The sequence below is a fragment of the Drosophila obscura genome, unplaced genomic scaffold (assembly GCF_018151105.1).
Source record: "Drosophila obscura isolate BZ-5 IFL unplaced genomic scaffold, ASM1815110v1 contig_9, whole genome shotgun sequence".
In the NCBI taxonomy this organism is placed as follows: domain Eukaryota; kingdom Metazoa; phylum Arthropoda; class Insecta; order Diptera; family Drosophilidae; genus Drosophila; species Drosophila obscura.
Window position 1 is genome coordinate 4,116,046 of NW_024542883.1, and position 19,236 is coordinate 4,135,281.

Here is a 19,236-nt window from a genome sequence, read left to right on the forward strand (position 1 = left end):
ACACAGCACCGCCCGGCACTTTGTTGAATAAGATTTTGACAGCATATGCGGAGGGATTTGATTTCAGTCAGGGCCATTATTGTGATGAGATGGGATGCCCAGGAACGGCGTAGAGTAGATGATCCGCAGATGATCCACCGATGAACTTCGGGCCGAAATTGTCAACAAACTCGTACATTCATAATGAGTGGAAAGTTTATAGGAGGGAGATTATCTGTGGTCCCAATGGAAAATTAATTCAGGTTAGACATTGACTCGACCGACTCCAACGGGCAGGATCGGGTCTCCTTCGCAGATATCTGCTGAAGATGCATTGGGAAATGGATTTGGCTCTTTTTATGAACATGATGCACAACAACTTCCTCCAATCTAATCCTCATCTCCATCCACATCCACATCCACATCGACTCTTACGAGCAGTCACGTAGGCTGCCCCCTGCCTCTGCCTCTGGCTCTGGCTCTGCTCCACCTTGTACAACAAATTTCAACTCTGAACTTCACTTCGATTTGATATGCCCACTCATACCTCCTCGGGTGCTTGTACCAGGAACTGGCATCACATCAGGGCACATCGGAGCACAGCACGTGCACAGAGTCAACAAGGCAGGCAGTCAGAGCAGAGCAGAGCAGACGCAGACGCAGACACACACATATCAAGCTAATTAAGCAGACTTCGAATGAAAGCCAACAAAAGAGGGGATTCGATCGTGGGCCAAGCGACACCACCTGGAGCTCGGAGCTTGGAGCTCGGAGCTCGGAGTTCGGTGCGCTGAAGAGCACCCACAGATCGCAGAGATCTCTGCAGAGTGCGAGTACCGTACCCGTGGCACGCGATAATCAATCAAAAGCCATTAAAGCCAAACGTTTCTTCACAGACAAAGGGAGCTAATGCGGAGTAGAAAGCATTTCTCTGGAAAGAAAGGGCGGCAGAGGGAGTGGCAGAAATCAAATATGCGTCAAGGCAAGTTAAAGATCAAAATCAAAATCAAAGTAGAAAAAAAAGAAAAAGAAAAAGAATCAAGATCAAATTGATCACTAAAGGGGAAGCTGGAGCGGCACTGGCGAGCCAAAACGGTTGCAGTTGCTCGGCTGGAGATGATTGACAGAATTAGAATATGAAATCGTGAGGTGCCCCCAGCCTGTCTCTCTTCCATTATGATTACGATTTTGATTTTGATTTTTATTAAATGACCTAGTTGTGCCTAAACGCCTTTTTGTTTGGCCCAAGAAAAGTGAAGGCAGCTCCAATCCGATGGAGAAGAATGTCGCCCGTCTGGGCTGCTCTCCAGCTCCAGCTCCAGCTCAAGCTCCATCTAAAGCTCCACAGATAGCTGTGCAGACCCGGACCACCAGCCAAATGTCGCTCAGAGTTTGCCGAATGCAAATGAAAACCCCACCACATCGACTTCCAAGTGCAACTTTCTAAATGAAATGAAATTCCAATCGCACAGGCGCACAGCTCTCCTCCTGCCCCTGTCCCTGCCCCCTGCCCACTGCCCCATGCCACATGTGTCATGTGTGCACAAAATTAAAGAAATAATTTCGAGTAGAAATATCCAAGTTGATTGTCACCTGGCGGTCCAGGAAGGAGGGCCGGGGAACTTTGACTAAATCACAGCCTTGACACTGGCACCTTTCTCCAAGACGCGACCAACACTCGTACAAATTAGCGTGCAACTTCCCATTTCTCTCGGTGTACGCCACGTCCCGTTCCCCCCACTGGGATGGTCCGAGTCGGAGTCGGTGTCGGAGTCGGTGTCGGAGCCAGTAGGCTCATTTAGAGACGCATTCGCAAATTGCTCTGCACTTTTATTGTCACCTCTTGGGAGACGCGACTGTGGATTGCGCGGTGGCATTTTGTCGCGACGCCTTCGACGTCTCCGACCCATCATCTGCCGTCACTCCTGGACGTCCAGGTAATTGCCTTTGACAAGTTTCGCCTCCAAAGCTCCACTCGAACCACTTGTAGGCATTTTGTTTGACTCGGATTATCTTTAAGTGCATGGGCTTAACATTCCGCAGATGTCCCACTAAACGGTCGTGATCTCCGTCGCCGGACTGGGCTGGACAACTTGTAGGATTCTGTTTCGACCTTGCATAATCATGTCCAGCGGACTAGCATCGGCCACCATGTACATGGCATTATTGTGCACTGACCAGGCGCACTTAACTGCCAATCCAGCCTTACACTCGCACGGGCATGAAGGGGGCCAAGCTGACCCTAAATCATATTTGAATGCCTTCCTTTCTGGGTACGCATAACCAAGAAATCAAAAGAATTCACTGCAGACGCGAGTCTATTAGCTGCTCCCAATCCCAACAAACTTGGAGCAGTTTGAGGCTACTAGAAAAATCTAAGCCATACATTCACAGTCAGTGTATTGGATCCGCATGGACTGTGGACCATGATCCATTCCGTTCCCCCACGATGACCAGCCCGCATCCCATGTGAAGTGCCCATTAAACCCCATATATAAATCACCATTAATTTGACAGTAGGTTTTTACATAACTCAGGCCAACAGGTGAAAGCGTGCAGCTGGCAGGTCCACTGACGGGGGAGACCATGGCAGAGATACCGGAGTGTCGTGGAAAAGTCGCCACTTGCACTCGTAAAAAGAGAGTACTTCCCCCCGGGCAGCGATGGCATGCAAAATCGAATTGTGTGCTAATATTTGGCCAAAATGCACAGTGCCAGTGGTTACCGGCGAGCCACGACATGACGAAGTGACTGCCTGGCGGGTCCAGACCGCGTCGGATGAGGACTTTTCCATGCCGTTGCCTGGGCTCTCCCCTCTTGCCACAATAAAAATCATTTTCTTTTGAGCACAAATTGGCAAGTGTTGTCTGGGAAGGGGAAGGGGAAGGTGGAGGTGGAGCAGGGTCTCGCTGATCGACATGCAATGTCAGTGAAATTTCCGTCAAATAGGTAAAAGTTGTCAAGATTGTACCTGGGGATTGGAGTATTCATGGGATTACGACTTCTACTTAAAATTCTTCTTACTGCTGTACATAATTGCATTTAAATGATAAAAATGGTAAAAGCTGCCAACTATCCAAACTATCCTATTCCGATTGGCAAATGTAATTAATTAATATGTACAAATAAAAGTTACACCTGGGATGATACCCTGAAAATTTAAATTTAAGCTCGAGAAGATAGAAGACAGATTGACTTCGAGATTTGTGGCCTAATCGACTTGATATTCCCTCAACGAACGTCTGTTGTGAATCGGTATCATTTGTACTGAAATGTTTGGCTCGAATTAACATCAACCTCTTCCTACAGTTCATTTAATAATTATTCTATCTAGAGATTCATATGAAGAGTAACATTACCTAATAATACATTACTTAATAATAATACTGAATAATATAATCTAATCTAATCAGTCAGTCAGTAATTGTAGAACAAACCACACACCACCAGTCTTTTAAGACTGATAGATGTCTGTCTAGTCAGCTACAATCGCCTCTTCCGGAACCAGTTAACTTACCAAAAGATGCCAAAAAAGAAAGCTCACACATGACAACTGCCCAGCCAGCTTCGATTAATAGCTTTGGGAAAAGTCCGATGATGGAAACACGGCTTTTGTTTTAGCAGTTAGCCCTAGACAATATTTTCTGGCTAAAAGCTTTTCCCCAACCCCACACATGACAAGCAGTTCCTCATGCAGTGGTTTTTTTTTACATACGAGTATATATGTATGTATGCACAATGTGAGCTAAGACATTTTATACTTTCACTGACCACGCACATTATCGGGGGGAGAGAACTGAGTCCGCATTCTCCTCCATGGACTCGTGGGGCACATACACATGTATGTAGCGACTGGCCAGGGTTTGATTTGTGTCGAGATGCTTCTGGGCGTAGCCTTGATGACCAAAGGCCGCCAAGAGCTCTGAGTCGGGACTTAAAACGACGGATCATGTCCTCCGAGACATTGCCTTTTGAGTAGTTGTCAAATATTGTAACAAATACACATGCCAGGATGCCATTTTTGAAAAAATTTTGCTTTTGTATACCGCTGCGATATATATGCCTGCTCCTGGCTTATTTCATGCTGGTGCCTCCCTTAGTCAATTTCGTGTGGCTGATACTTTTGCGCAAATTCATCTGCACTCGCCTCATAACACTCTGGATCTTTGCCGACTTCTTTAATGTACTCGCAAGTTTTCTGCTTATCAGCGCTATTTATCTGGTAAGGTAGGCCACTAGGTGAGCGCTTAAAGAGCGAAAAATAAAGCGAAATTGTGATTTGTCCAGGAAAGCAGCAACATTCTGCCCCTGCACATCGTATCGAAGCTGATTGGTCTGATTGTGGAATTGATTTGCCACTTGCTCATCGCGTCCGTGGAAATAAGTCAACCCTTGTCGATGATCAGTTCCGGGCTCTCCATCGGATGTACATAAGTCTTTGCTGGATCATTCGAAAACGCTGACTGCCTCCTCTCGCCCACAGGCACCTGTCTGGACGTACTGGTAGCACTCAGATTCTACCAGCAAGTGGAACCAGAGGACTAGCCTAGCGCATGTCCTGGTTACCCATTAACCCGCAACGGTAGTTCGACCGGCCGCGGTTTTGACCAGGCCTAATCACAGCGTGTAGCATTTTGTGGTGCGATTAAACGCAGATTTATTGGGAAACTGTTGCTCAATCTCCACGTGGCGCGGCATAAATCGTGTGCAATTGTCACCAGATTCGCCGACTGCCATGCGCCGAACCACGTTTAATTATCGCCCCGGCATAGCCCGGCGAGTTACATGCGTGCTAATTGACTGAGTCGCAGAAAGCGCGCGAAAGGCCACTGTCGCAGTCTGCATATACAAATGTCCCAGTCGCAGTCGCAGTCGCCAGTATCCCAGTGTCCAAGTTTCCAAGAGTCCAAGTGTCCAGTCCAGATGATAACCGCCACGATGAAAACGCACGCTGGGCCCAATGAAAATTATGTTGCAATTGCTGAGAGTGGTGCCCGCTGGCTGGTCACTGAACCAGCCACTGCTCGATCGCAAGCCTTAATTAATTTCGTTGATTAATTGAAAGTGGGCTCTGCTCTGGTCTGCGGTTGGATTTATTTTGGTTTTATTTCGCGTTACACTCGTACGTACGAGTATTTTTGGCAGTGCAGCACAGCACAATGGTCCCAAATTCGATTTTTTTTTGCATAAAGCTCAAAAATGTATGAAAAGATTTTTTTTAAATAACGAAATATTCGGAAAGATATCCCTAAAATAAGGAACCTTTTTATTTTTGAGCCTTGTGGCAGCCCTGCACCTTTGGAGGCGTCACAAAGTCAAAAGCCCTGGGATGTGAGAAATTACAGCAATTTTTTGCAAAACTTTACATTATTCTTTAATGTAAAATTAATGTAGAACATATATTCAAAAGAGCAAGTGTCTTCTCTTTGTTTTCTAGCGTTGCGTATATGTATGTCTATTTGGCTAAAAAGTCTATCAAATGTAGTTGTGTTGTCTAGCGTAGAACTTTCGTGGCGTCAGAGGTAAAGCCAAGATTAAAACGCTTAGTTATTCACTAAAGTGTGCAGATTAATATTTATTATATCTCCCTTGCCCGTTTTTGACCCATTTGGAAAAAAATTTGTTTTCAGTCATATAGGAATTTCGTCGTGAAGCCCTGCAATAACGATCGCAGCGCTGATAAAGTAATTGAATTTATGTTTGGAAAAATGAAAAAAAAACAGCGTAAAGCATATTCCAGTTGTAAAAAAAAACGTTACTAATTTTATTAGTCATGAAAAAAGAAATGTGAGCAATGCAGTCGAAAAGATTTAAATAGCAATTATTTTATTACTTTACTCGACAAAATTGAACTTTTTATTTAGGCTGTAAGCCAAAATTACTTTCTCTGATTCATTTCGGAATTTAAAAATTTTTGTAGTACTTTATTTTTTTTATGGAGTCATTTTTTTTTAAGAATTTTTAAAATCTGGTATTTTTTGCATGTGTTTTTTCAGAGGTAGTTCTTCTATTTTTCACATAACTTAAGTGTCTTATATTGGTTGCATAGTTGCATTTTTGAAAAGCTGACAATCGCAGCTATAAATCCGACCCAGACTCTTTGTATCTACAGCTTAACGCCTGGAAGATATTAAGCTTTCAAATTCAAATTTCATCATTTTTTGCGGTATTTTTTTTTCAATTTTATAAAATTGAAACTGGTTACTGTAAATTGAAATTAAATTATTTAAATTAAATTAGTTAAATTAATTGAATAGATTATTCCACATAGAGTTCTAGTTGATTTATCTATCTGAAAAGTTATGCATTTTTAAAAATGAAAGCACTTGTTTAAAACTCTGCCTTTTTACTCCCAAAAAATTTCTATCACAAAATTCAATTATCTTTAAGAAAATATAGTTTTCTTTATTTTCGGATACAAAATACAGTCTCCAGGCTGCCAACTGGGCGTGGGCGTGGTCCGATTCGCCCAAAAATGTTTGCATATAATATTAATCCTAATATTACCAAATGTGCAAAGTTGCAAGTCTGTATCTACATTTGAAGACTTTATGCAAAAAAAACAACTTTGGGACCATTGTGCACAGTGCAAAGTTGAAGGCGAATAAGAAAAATTGTGTCGTATTCGATTCGGTAGTATATTATGGGCGTTGCCCTGGGCCAACCCTTGGCCATTACTCTTTGTGGGGCTCCATCTCCATTCCTTTCCTTTTTCTCTGCCCAACACTCGATTATGGCAGAAGTTATGGCCCGCTCGAAGGGTACGCTCGGTCTTGGGATGCACGCTGCAAGCTGGGGATCAGCGAACTATAATCACAACTGGGTATTGCAGAATTAAGCTGAGTCTTGGATCATCCAACGTGATAGTATTCGGAACTTCCACTGTATTCCAATTCGTACTCGAGCTGTGCTGGAATTTTTTTTTAAACTGCTCAAAATATATAAGATTAGCAAATACTTTCAATTTACTGACAAATAGCTCACTCTTAGGCCTCACCATAACCGTTGACCTTGCCAACGTTTTGCGGCAAGTTAGGCATCACTTTGCTTTCGGGCCAAGTAAGCTTCGAGGCGCAACAAAGTTGCCTTGTCTACGCGTGCATCCTCGTGCTGCGAGCACGTTCGCCGAATATTCACCGATTTCATAAAATATTACGATAAATGTCGCTCTCAACATTTATAAGCAAGAATAATTTTTTATATTTTATGGCTTATGCCCGCAAAGCGACATTAAATGCTCCTGCTTAAAGAAACAAAATTTAATCGCATCGAAAACAAAAACAAAACGCATCCAAACAGAGTGAAAAAAAAACAAGAAAAATGAATTGTCTTCATTTTGTAATTTAATGGTATTTTATTGAATTTCTGATGGGCTTGGACAAGGCGGATTTGTCCAGGGCTCCATCCTTGGCTTGTGGCCTGGCGGGACGGTCGGTGATGGTGGGCTTCGATGGGATCTCCGGTCCGTTTCGTTCCTGTTGACATTTAAAATATGGCCGCATGTCAATGCGACTGCCCTACGCCCATTTTTATGCTGCCCCCGAAAGTCAGGTTTAAGTTTCGATTTCGGTTTCGATTCGATGCGAGCTGCGTACTGGAGGAGTACCGGAGGAGTCGCGATTCAGCCCCGAAATCTTTACTCTGGCTAAATTCAATTTGAAGGTCTGTGCACAGAAAAATGTGCTTTCACTTGACCCGCAATGCTGCGTAAATAAATTTTATCGCTCCGTTGACACGTGCGCGTAATATTTCATTAAATTTAAGCCAAGAAAAGGCGATCCAAAAAAATACAAAATAAGCAACGGCAAAGCAAAAAATAAAATAAATATAATTGCAGTCCGGTCAAAACGGCAGCATAAACCAATCCGCGATTGCATCGTAACTTCGTTTGCAATTTGGCAAGTTTGACACTTGGCCAGTTAGTGGCTTGGTGACTCTCGCTCTCGCTCCGCTGTCCCAGCGCCGTGTGCCACCGGCTGCCTGTTTCAAATGTGTTGTGTCCAGAGTGCCACCTACGTTGGCTCACAGTAGGCCCAAGGGGGGCTACCTGTCGCGACTTTTGCCGCCTGCCATTCACTTGCCGGCAGTGCGTGACTCTCTGGGGCTGCCGTCGCCGCCGCTGCTGCCGCCGCTGCTGCTGCTGCTCTGATTGCAAATGCCAATTGTTGTACTATGTGGGAGAAATCCTGATCAATCACGTGCATATACATACATACATGCACATATATGTACTCGTATGTAGCTGCACTGCCTCATAATTCTTAGGCCCAATGCAAGCGGTGGCAGATCTTGTGGGTTGGTTAATTAGTCAATAAAATAATACTGATATTCTACATATAATATGATTTAGCCGAAGGCCTTATCCTTGTCTGCTACGGCTTAATTCTTATCACTGATCAAGGTTACAATTTGTTGTTGTCTTTTTTTAAAAAACCATACAAAAATAAATGGAGGTTGAATACTTGTACCGGGAATAGCATCGACTTGTTGCGGGTGCAGATGCGCCCCATGACTTGAATTTGGAGACCAGATGCCTGTGGATCATTTCCGAGCAGTAGCTATTTTGGCACATTTGTTTCTTTGTGTTAAATACAGGTGTGAATAATATTAGCTGAATATATAGCCCATTCAGCATGATCTGTAAGGGGTGATACGGGTAGAAAATATTGTGACCACTGTGCACCTTTGTGTAATTTACTTTCGGGGCTTACAAAACTTATTTTTGTAAGTGGAGGAGGCTCGTAAAAGAAAAACGTATCCCGATTTAACCTTGACTCGGCGAACGCCCACAAAGCTGGCAAAATCCCAAGAGTGATCTACGCCTTATTGTGCATAATTTTTAAAGCTGCAAAGAACCCCATAAACATGTGGCCATTACGCTGAACGCTTCGGCTAATGGCCCGCGTGGCACCACAGCCCAGCCACAGTTCCAATGAGATCGTAAACTCATCCGACTGTGGGACTACTGCCGCGGCTGGGTCTGCTCAGCGCATAGTGCCGTCTTAGACGGAGGTACAAGTGCCGGTGTCGCTCCCGACGGTCATTAGGAGAGATGGCAACACGCACCCAATGGAGCGAGCCGTAGTCGGGTCATTTGAGTCCGCTGGCGGACGGGGCGTCACTTAAGCCGATACTAATTTCCATAATGTACGCCTGACGGAGACGAACAGGTTCCCTCTGCAAATATACAAAGAGTGGACTCGGTAATCTAGGAAGTTAAGCGTTGGAGATGGCCCCGTGACACGGCAGGTAGTGCACGAGCGAGTTTTATTGCAGTGTTCTGACAATGTCCTCTGGAGAAGTATTCCATAATACAGAAATATCTGACATCCAATTAAAGATCCCCGCATAAGCAGCTCTGGTTAACACCTATTGGTCTCATGCTTCTTGGCCTAGACCTTGGCCAGGCCTCAATGACTGGCAATGGCAATGGCAATTTAACGGCTCAGCAATTGCCTGACCCATCGACGTCCACAAGGCGATCGCGGGGCCCAGGGTCTGGAGTTGGCGGTTGGCGGCTTTGCCGTTGTCTCTGGCAACATGAGTATGATTTATTGTGGGCTACGTGGCCGTGGCCGCAGCAGCAGCAGCTTCTGCCTTCAGTTCGTGATGACTTGGATTCCCGTTTGCCCGTTCGTTAGCTGCAGAGTCGCGGACAGAGGAGCATGGTCTCTGGGACTCTGCTTCTTTATGTGTATCATTTTTCTTGGCCAGCGGCTGGGTTTTACATTATTGTATTTTCATATTGTTTGTGCTTAATTTGCTTACCCAGAGGGAGGGACAGTGCGGGCCTGCACCTGATTTTCCGAGTGCTGTGTTGTGACTCTGCTGCCACTGTCATAGAGCGATGCTCTGCTCGGCTCGGCTCGGCTCGGTCGGGGCAGGCTCCCATCCCGGACAAGTTCGTTAATTTGACGCTCGCATAAATTTCGCCAGCGCAGGCAAATGACTCAACCTCGGGACGGGACGTGGTGGGCTGGTCCTGATGCGGGCTCTTGGGCTATTAGCGCACAAAGCCAACGCCTTTCCCGACCCGACCCGACACCTCCGCAGAACCCACCTTTGCCGCAGCCGCTGCCGCTGCCACCTCTGGCCACAGCGCTGCGGCGTTTCTTTTGTCAATTTCCAGACATTTGCCTCTAAGTGCAGCAGGCAACTAGCAAAAGAGGAGATTTATGTTACTCTGGTGTCATTTTAAGTTAATGGGCTATACTCCCTGACCAGTTTTTACACTCGTAGATGGACTGGGCCCGAGAAGCGCACTCTTCTTCTCCTGCACTTCGTCCATTCGGCTCCAGCTGCAGGTGGATTTGCTATTGGGCTGTGCTATTGGGTCTGGCAAATTTATGGCTCCGGCTTTTAAATTGGTTTATGGCAATTTCCTCAGCACCCACACAGCGACAGACAGGCCTTCAACTGCAACTCCAACTCCATCTCCAACTCCACAAGCAACAGCACAGTTCATTTATTATCAACAATTTCAAAGCAATTTCAGAAATTTTGCATGTGCTAGGGATGGCAAATCGGCAGCTTGTTCTCGTTCGTGCCAGTGTTGGAAAGTGTGCCGTTTGGTGTGCTTTTCATACACTGAACTGTCAGGGCAGCAATTTTCGGTTGTTTGTGAGTTTGTTTTTTTCCCCTGAAAAACATCTGCTGTTTGTTGTTCGGCATCGAAATTTCTGTTATTTGGCAATCTTTCGATATCATTCTGTTCGCCGCCCAGTCCACGATGAAGCGTCACAATGCCAAGGCCATAGCTGCAGCGGCGGCCGCCGCCGGCGTGCCGTCCCATGTGGAAAGGAAACTGTCGGGCCTGCAGTCGGTGCCCTCCGATGTGAGTGTGAAGGGTCCTGTCCTCTATGTGGATGTGGTGAAGAATATGCCCAAGGAGGAGCCTGCACCAGTGGAGCCACCACACCAACTCTCACCACCCGAATTCAGCATTTTCCGAGAGGATTTTCCGGCCCTGCCAGGAGGAAGGCCCGCGTCGGTGAGCTCGGTGCCTGACGACTGGACGAGTATGATCAGTGACGACGAAGAGATCATAATAACCATTCCGAAATCTCTGCACATTTCCTCGTCCCCCACGGACGAGACCACGGAAGACGATTTGGTGGCAGATGAACCGAAGTCCGTGTACAGCCTACTCTCTGCAGCAGAGGAATTGTCCTTGTCCAGCGATCAAGATGATGACCATGTGTTCGAGTGCGACGCTGCCTCACCCAAGACAACTTTCACGGAGAGTGACTCCAGCGCCAGCGGTTCTTCCTTTGAGGTCAATGGCCAGAATGCCGACTACGTCCCCGAAGCCGCCAGCTACGTCCACGAACAACCAGCGGCGGAAATACTTTGTGAAGTCAGTCTCATATTTTCCAAGCAGTTTATCCAGGAGGGTGTGCGACAACGCTCAGTGAATGGCTCCATTGGCAACCTGGATTCAGATTCCCCGCCCGCGAGATGTTCAGACCCGCCTGGATTCGAGAAAACAACGATCCACGCCTCCCACAAGACACACTACGCGGAATTAGCCATGGGCGGCAGAAATTCGAAGTCTCCTGGATCCAATGTAGACTCCCAAGGAGCCTTCGGCCTGCTAGGACTGGCGAGCAGGCTGGGAGTAGCCCAAGATTCCGACCTTGTGCCCATGGTCTATGGTGAAGACGATCTTATGAGCATGGAGACCGACTATAGGGCCGACATCTTTCGAAACCTTCATTCACCCTTTGCTGGGCCATTCCGGGGTCTTCGCTATGGCCTCAGTGACATTAACTTCAATGAGCCCATCGACCGGCGAATGGCCAGCAGACTCGGCTTGCTGCAGCCCAAAATAACGCAGATGGAGGCCGAGCTCCTATTTTACTTCTTTTACAACTGCCCCGGGGACATGATGCAGATGCTGGCCGCCGCCGAGTTGGCCGAGCGGAATTGGCGCTTCCACATGGAAGAGTGCCTCTGGCTCCGGCGACAATCTGATAATCCAAACTACGCTTATCTCGGCTTCCAGGAGTCCGGCGAGTACAACTACTTCAACAAGTTGCAGTGGAAGATTCTGCCCCGATACTTTAACCTCGATCCGGAGCAGATCGAGCGGACGCTCTCCAAGGAAGAGTTGTTTACAAAATACGGCTACCATCCGCAGATGTAGAGCAGGCAGACGCAGAGGCAGAGGCAGAGTGCCTTCTCACAGCTAACACTTTCAATCTGCCATGGATGGGTAACCCATAGAAACTATTACTCAGCAGGCAGATGGATGGCAGGCGAATCGGCATGCAGTACCTGAGTGGCATGCCTGTGGACTGTTTCAACTGCATGGCAAAAAACTTGTCTCGAACACTTTGTTTTTAATAAATGTGTAAACGTAGAATTTTACCAATCGCTTGTAATGTATCGTTCTTCCGTACTTCCACGCCAGATACAGTGTAATATTTATTTGTATTTATTTGAATGAAACTAAAATGTTTGTAATTTATCTGCGATATTTACCCACCAAAACAAATACGTAGCACGCGATGCCAGGCGCATCTTGTACCCTTGTACCCTCTTGTACGTAACAAATAAATATAAATATAAATATAGCAGCTAGTCATGCTTTAACTTAAAACTCACATACTATGTACCATGCCTTACTCCGTCACATACATATAAGCCAGCTCCAAAATCTGGCCGCCACACCCTCGAGGTGCCTTGGCTACACTTACACTGCAGCACCTCGGACAAGCCTCGGGCCAGCGAAGAAACTGAAATAAAACGATAGGGGGAAAAATGGGAGCGCTCATTAGCAAAATAATACACATACACTGTGTACACGCCGAGGCTGGCCAGCACACGATCTCTTGGCCAAGTGTCGCCATCCATGCTGTCGTCGTTTAGCCCGCTAATTGCCACGTAAATTTGCAACCATTTTTGGCAGCTCATTAAATTTATTATTAAAACAAAGCTAGAGCAAACTTAATTGCCATCAAATTGACATGCGAGACGGAGACGGATGACAGCACCCGCCGCCGTTTGGTTAAGTACGGCTGTTCGGACCGCGGACATAGCTGGAGCTGAAGCTGGACCTGGACCTGGACGTGTAGTGGAGCACGGCTCATGCGTATTAATTGCCATGGTAACTTCATAATTTCATGTGGAAAAATGTGAACGTTGGGCGTGCGCAGCATAGCTGCTGCTGCTGCTGCTGCTGCTGCTGCTGCCACAATCACAAGCACAAATACAATGTGTAATTTAAGCGAAAGACTTAAAAGATTGGAGTGGAACCAGGTTTTGGGATCTGTCCACTTGGCGGTTTATTTATGGCACGGCGAAGTTTGATTGAAATGTGTTGTCTATGAAATTGACAACTTGGGTGAGATTTGCACGGAACACTCGTACAGCTGTGGCTGTGTCTATGGCCTGTGCCAGTGCCTGTGTCAGTGCCAGTGCCAGTGCCAGTGCCTGGGCTGTGGATGTTGGATGTTGGAGCTATGTCTGGAAGCCAATTAAGCATGAATCATGCTCGCAAGTTGTGCAACGTCCGAGAGCTCTGATTAATAAGCCGCCCGCACATGGCTGGACCAGGGAATTAACCCCGAACTGAGGCACAACCCCGGCACACGCATGCGCAACGGCAATTACCGTTACCAATGCAAAATGCAAAATGCAGAATGTCCGCGAGAGGTGAGGTGAGCAGAACACCAGCAAGGGGGAAGGAGAGACAGGTAGGGTGTCAACACGATCGTAACTTGCAATCAACTTAAGATGACAGTGGAAATGAAGCATTGACGCCTCGCACGTACCACGTACAATCCGAGAAGAAGGCTGTGCTGCTCCATGGAAAGTCCACTCCATCCACATCCCAGAAGCCAATGGTGCAGTGGTGCGGTGGTGGGCAGACGAATAAAAGTAAAAAGGTGCTGCAATCAGGTTTTGCTTTCTGCTCGCTCGAGTGGGTACCAAATTAGACACATTTTATTATTAAAATCCACTTGTGTTGAAATAAAACACGACTTTCTGTGTCGCACATAATGAAAATATATGGCAAGTTAACGCCAGAATTTATTTATCAGCCGTTCGCAGTGCACTGTGGTGGGAAAGATGCTATCTAAAGCCAGAGTGCTCACTGTAAATAAAGTGAGTACAAAACCGAACTAATCACAGGCATGATCACTGAGGCTGATAGTTGTTTCAGCTACAAATCGAATCAATGCCATTATTCTTGTGCATCCAGTGCCCATTTTGGTGGTAGGGTAAGGCCAAGCTGTAGCCGTGTTTTGCCGACTTGGCAACAGCATCTCGAGAACTGCATGATCGGAGATCAATGAACGTTGTGATCAAGGATTTTGTCATCAGCGATCATCAGATCGCTCCCATTCAAGTCACGTCTCCGTCTTTATGCATATATCAGCCCCCCCAAAGAGCTGGCCGATGCTAATTGCGGCAGCCAGAAGAAGCTCTTCCTTTTGCCCAATGCTGGAAAATTTGTAATGTTAATTACTCTCTCGAGTCGAGAGAACTTTAGAGATTTGCATGCGAAGATCGAGTCAGGTATATTTCGGCATCGGCTGGTATTTATTTATTATTTTATTCTTTTTCTTTTTGTGTGTGTTTTTTGATGTTTTTTTGTGTTTTTGTTCTTGCGTTTGTTGGGTTTTTGGCGGCGGCTCCCTGAGCTGGCTCCCAGAGCAGCGGTTCGTTGTCTCATTCATCGGCGTCGTCTGAGTGTCTGGGGACGACGATGGGCATTATGCCATAGCCCTGGAAGATGGCTCGGCAGAAGACGAAGACGAAGACGAGCGAGTTCAAAGACACAACGGTACATTCAACCTGGAGGAGAGGAGCGACAAGGCCACGACAACGAGTGTCTCCACGCTCCACACCCACGTGTGTCCAGCCCGAGAGTCGTTGACCATTCGAGTTGATTGAACTGGAAACCAGAGAAATATCACAATAAGAACTGTTGCTGTTGCTGTGCCTGTGGCTGTTGCTGTTGCTTTTGCTGTTGCTGCCTGCCCCAACAAACGGCAAATTGCAGCTTCCAAGGAGAGCGGCAGAGGGAGCGAGAACAACTATGGGCTCGATTTGCAATTCAGCAGTAGAACAATGGCTCAAGCATCCGCATCGCTTCGCATCGCGTCGCATCGCGTCGCATCGGCGGGCGGGCAGCGCTGATCGTCTTCCCGTAACAATTTCCCTTCTGCTTTATGCAGTATGCACGGCATTAACGGATTCCTGCCCCGACAGATCCGATCCGATCCGATCCCATCCGATCTGGCCTGTGGCCACTGAACTGCTGCTCGGTTTGGCGAGAAAAGCGAGCAACACAAATGTAGGTGGTATGCATTTTAATATAGTGAAAGTGCAAGAACCACGAAACAGCCGTTCATTGTGCTACAATGCAGTCAGATCTCGGCACCGACCCGCCCCCGCCCCCGCCCCCGTACCACGCCACCACCAACAACATTTCAGCTGCATAATAAAGTTTCCACATTTCATTCTGTTGTCTATATGTACGACTATCTGCATCCAAGTACATATGTATGTATGTATGTATGTATGTACATATATGTATGTATATCTGGTTTGGTATATCTTATATCTGGCTCGGTCTTATCTAAGCATTTTACATTTTCTGATTTTCTGCACACACGAAATTTGTCAAAACAAAATTCGAATTGAATTTGTCAAGGCATACTCCCTCAATACCACCGCTGCCACCGGTACCGTACACGTACCGTACCCACCACCCCATATTATGTAAGTTTAATTAGCATAAATGTGATTGATCCCCCCAGTCGGAGCAAGTTTTCTGGTATTATTTGATTTTTATTGATCTTTTTCGAATGAAATGCAAAAAAATTCAATTGCACATTTTGTCGTTTTTGTTTCTGTCTGGTTTTTGTTGTTATGAATGCTGAATGGGACTAGGACTCACCATCAAAGACTGCACTCAAAGGCCTAAGCTCTAGAGACCAAACTCCTACCCTACCTCAAGTAGGGGCGTACTTAGCCAACTTGGAACAATCAATTTTAATTATAATTATGTATAACTAAAAATCAAGTATTGAGTATTTTTAGATGGCCATTCATGGGTTCATTTCAACTAAATATGAGCTCAGTTAATTTCACTATGAGATATCAAATTAAGAAAAATCGAAGCCCCATATCATAATAGGAATACATTTCCACCAAGCTATATTCCAACCAATATAAATGGGACGGGAACTATCTATCCATCATGTGATTATTAATCACATTTCTGCCTGATGGGTAGTGCCACTGTCCATAACTCTCTGCCCAACTCTTCTGCTATTGTTTCTATTTCCATGGCATGCCGGGCCATGTCATGCACATATTTAATAGCTTTTTTGCATATTATATGACAAAATATGCAGACCGCGGATAAACAAAATCTGCGAAGACTGCGACGCAGGTGAAATTTGCATGGTTATACGAGTCGAGTAGCAAACAGTAAGTAAGTATTTTTATTTTGAATGAGGTCAAAGCGCAGACCTCAAACTGGCTTGCCAGTACATACATGAGAAAAGAGTCCCCGGTTTAAGTATTCTAACTGCATCTTATGCTAAATTAAGATTAAATCAGGCCTAACAAATATTTGATGATAGTTAAATTTTGATCTCTGATCTGATTCAGTAATGAGTTACGGGTCTGCGTCTATTGAGCATACGTGTATGTGGGTTTAGAGTCCTTAGAGTGGAGTTCGGTTCATAGGAAGTGGTAAAATAGCGGGTATAAGCTTTAGCTTAATATGAATCGAATACTGTTGTTCTGTGCTGCCTCTGACCTGATATACTGGACTTGACAAGTTAATCGACTGCGATATCTCTCTGATTTATTTTATTTGTAAACTACATTGAATACTGTGATAGGTTCTATGAATATTAGTCTGTACTTTAATCTTACCCGACTTTTAATCTCTGAGAACTCTTCCTTATCGATCCCTTCTTACCACATCGAACCCAATTTTGTTGGCAAATAATTACACGCACGGGCCCCGCGTTCCTCGGCCCCAGCTCTAAGCGCCAGTTGGGTCCACTCCTCCTCCCTTTGCATCTTTGGGGCCAGACTCCGGATCAGGGCATCTCGTTCGCCCCGCTTAACATGCTGCATTCGTGTGCGCTGCTCATTGATCGAAATTGAATTGGACATAAATAAAACAAGATCAATCAATTGATTTATTTTGACATGTTGCAAGAGCGCAACGCTCGCTTCAACTTCAACTTCGCCAGCGACTGCGACTGCGACTGCAACTTCAGCTTCAACCTCAGCTCCAGCTTCAGCCTCAGCTCCGACTCCAGCGGTGGCCGGTTTGGTTAACTGTCCCATTGGCCTCCTACTCCTTCGGAGCGCAGTGGGTCTCATTTGCTTTGTCGCTGGGGAGATTTGTTTCGTCTCCGTCTGTCCCCTGTCCCCTGTCCCGCTGCTTGCATTTGCAACTTTTGGCATTGTTGTGGCAGCTTTGGAGCTGTGTCTGGGTTTGATTTTATTGCTTGTTCTGCCTCCGTTTTCGGGCTCGTTTGGTTAATTTGTCGCTCCGTGGTGGGGACTTTTTGCCTGCTTGCCTGATTAATTTTTATATGCACCTCTGCTGTGTCCCCCGAGTTGGCATTGGATTCTAATGAGGATTTTGATGGGGCCGTAATCGGTAACAGGTTTGTTTTCCAGCAGATTTTCCGATCTGATCCATCGAGAAGATTCGGATCACGCATAACACTCAAGGGGGCAGTGGGGATGATTGTTTACAAAATACTCGAAACATTCAAACATCCAGCGATCCAAAGTACATATACTACAATACAATATGTATTGGGAATGTTATAGGGCTTTTGATGAGGCCATGGCGTAGATTGGTGATGGGGACATTGGAAAATGGATTTCCAATAGGAAAGATATACTCGCCATAGATGGGAAATACTTATATTAGTAGAGGAACCTACGTAAGTAATACTACTACTAGTCACAGAGTACGTATATTTTGATATACATTATGATAAGAGTGCATCCTATTCCTAATACTTATGAAAGTTGATCCAGAATTCTTGTACTGACGCTATCAAAGGTGCTTAAAGTAAAGGCAATCCCCTATCCCTGGGTTCCATGCATAATGCATGGCGTACTCGTATTTACAAGCATCCCAGTCGGCAGTCGAAAGAGAAGCGAACCCAGCGACGACCTTAATTGCCTCGCATGTTCTGCCACCCACATGCCCGTCTCGTCTCGTCTCGAATGAGCAGCAACTGGTGATTGAAAATAGTTTTCTCCAATCCAGCTCCGATGCGAAGCCCGGGCCCAACCTCTGTTCAGCCAATTGAAAGTGCGGTGCATCGAGACTGTGCATCGAGCTGTGGATCGGCTGAGATTAATTGTCAGCTTTCCATGGGTTGAGACTCGCTCGCTCGCATGTGTGCTTTGTGCTTTGTGCAACTGTTTAGGCATTTCCCCATTTCCCATCACGTGTCACAATTAAGTGCGGGAAAGTGCCTGGCAAATGGATTTGTGGAAGGTGAAGGGCTGCCCGACTATCCAACAATCCGACTGTCTGTAGGCTGGTTGGCTGGTTGGCTGGCAGTCTGACGATCCTGGCAGCACTTCATATTCGTACTTATTTTTGAACTTCCGTTAAGTAGAGAGATGGAAAACTGATTTACAGAACCGAATGGGTGATGGGATGGCGGAGAAAGTGCATTCATTTCGGGTTTCTCTTCTCGAAAAATGATAAATTAGCTTAGAAAAGTCACGAGTGCCAGGGCGTGAGTGCCAGGGTATCGGAACCACCACCACATGCTCGCTCCTCGAAGAGTGGGTTATGCGTGTGTATGTGTGTATCTGTGTGTGTGAGTGTGTGGGGACTTGATTAATGCACTTGCACAGGCCAGGCTCTGGCTCTGACTCTGGCTCTGGCTCTCAGTAGAGCTCTTGGGCACGCCTCGACAGCCCACGGCCGACTCTAATAAAGTAATTTACCTTACTAAATAGTTGCCAGCAGCCAATTTTAAACCCTCCCGATATTTTGCAAGCGGAAAGGAGTACGGCTTAACAAGATATTGTCTCTCTCTGTCCGTTGCGAAATTAGCATTTTAATTGAAATGTCACGCCAAATGCTCGCCAAGTGCCAAGGCGCCTCAGCCAGGCTTCAGTTGTAAATATTGTAAATATCTAAATACTCGTACATTTGATTTTGCAGACACGACACGCACTTTTTCATGCCGCATAAATACTTGTGAATTGATGTTTTCATTTGCTTTTTCGGCTGATGAATGG

At 45.9% G+C, this 19,236-nt stretch overlaps 2 protein-coding genes across 3 annotated transcripts; both read left to right on the plus strand.

Moving 5' to 3' along the window:
* The first annotated feature begins 3,976 nt into the window (after positions 1-3,976).
* LOC111079113 lies at positions 3,977-5,227 on the plus strand. Of its 2 annotated transcripts, none has more exons than XR_002608306.2 (3): positions 3,977-4,206; positions 4,267-4,405; positions 4,463-5,227. XR_002608306.2 is itself a non-coding variant. In XM_022374134.2 (3 exons), the coding sequence occupies exons 1-3, from the start codon at positions 3,992-3,994 to the stop codon at positions 4,522-4,524; spliced, it is 411 nt and encodes a 136-aa protein (XP_022229826.1). In that variant the 5' UTR covers positions 3,977-3,991; the 3' UTR covers positions 4,525-5,227. The 2 variants fall into 2 exon arrangements, 1 of the variants encoding a protein (XP_022229826.1); XM_022374134.2 differs by having other exon boundaries at positions 3,977-4,201.
* A 5,312-nt stretch (positions 5,228-10,539) lies between these two features.
* LOC111079109 lies at positions 10,540-12,346 on the plus strand. The gene has a single exon (XM_022374130.2). It carries the CDS (start codon positions 10,709-10,711, stop codon positions 12,122-12,124), a length of 1,416 nt encoding a protein of 471 aa, XP_022229822.2. The 5' UTR covers positions 10,540-10,708; the 3' UTR covers positions 12,125-12,346.
* Positions 12,347-19,236: the final 6,890 nt, after the last annotated feature.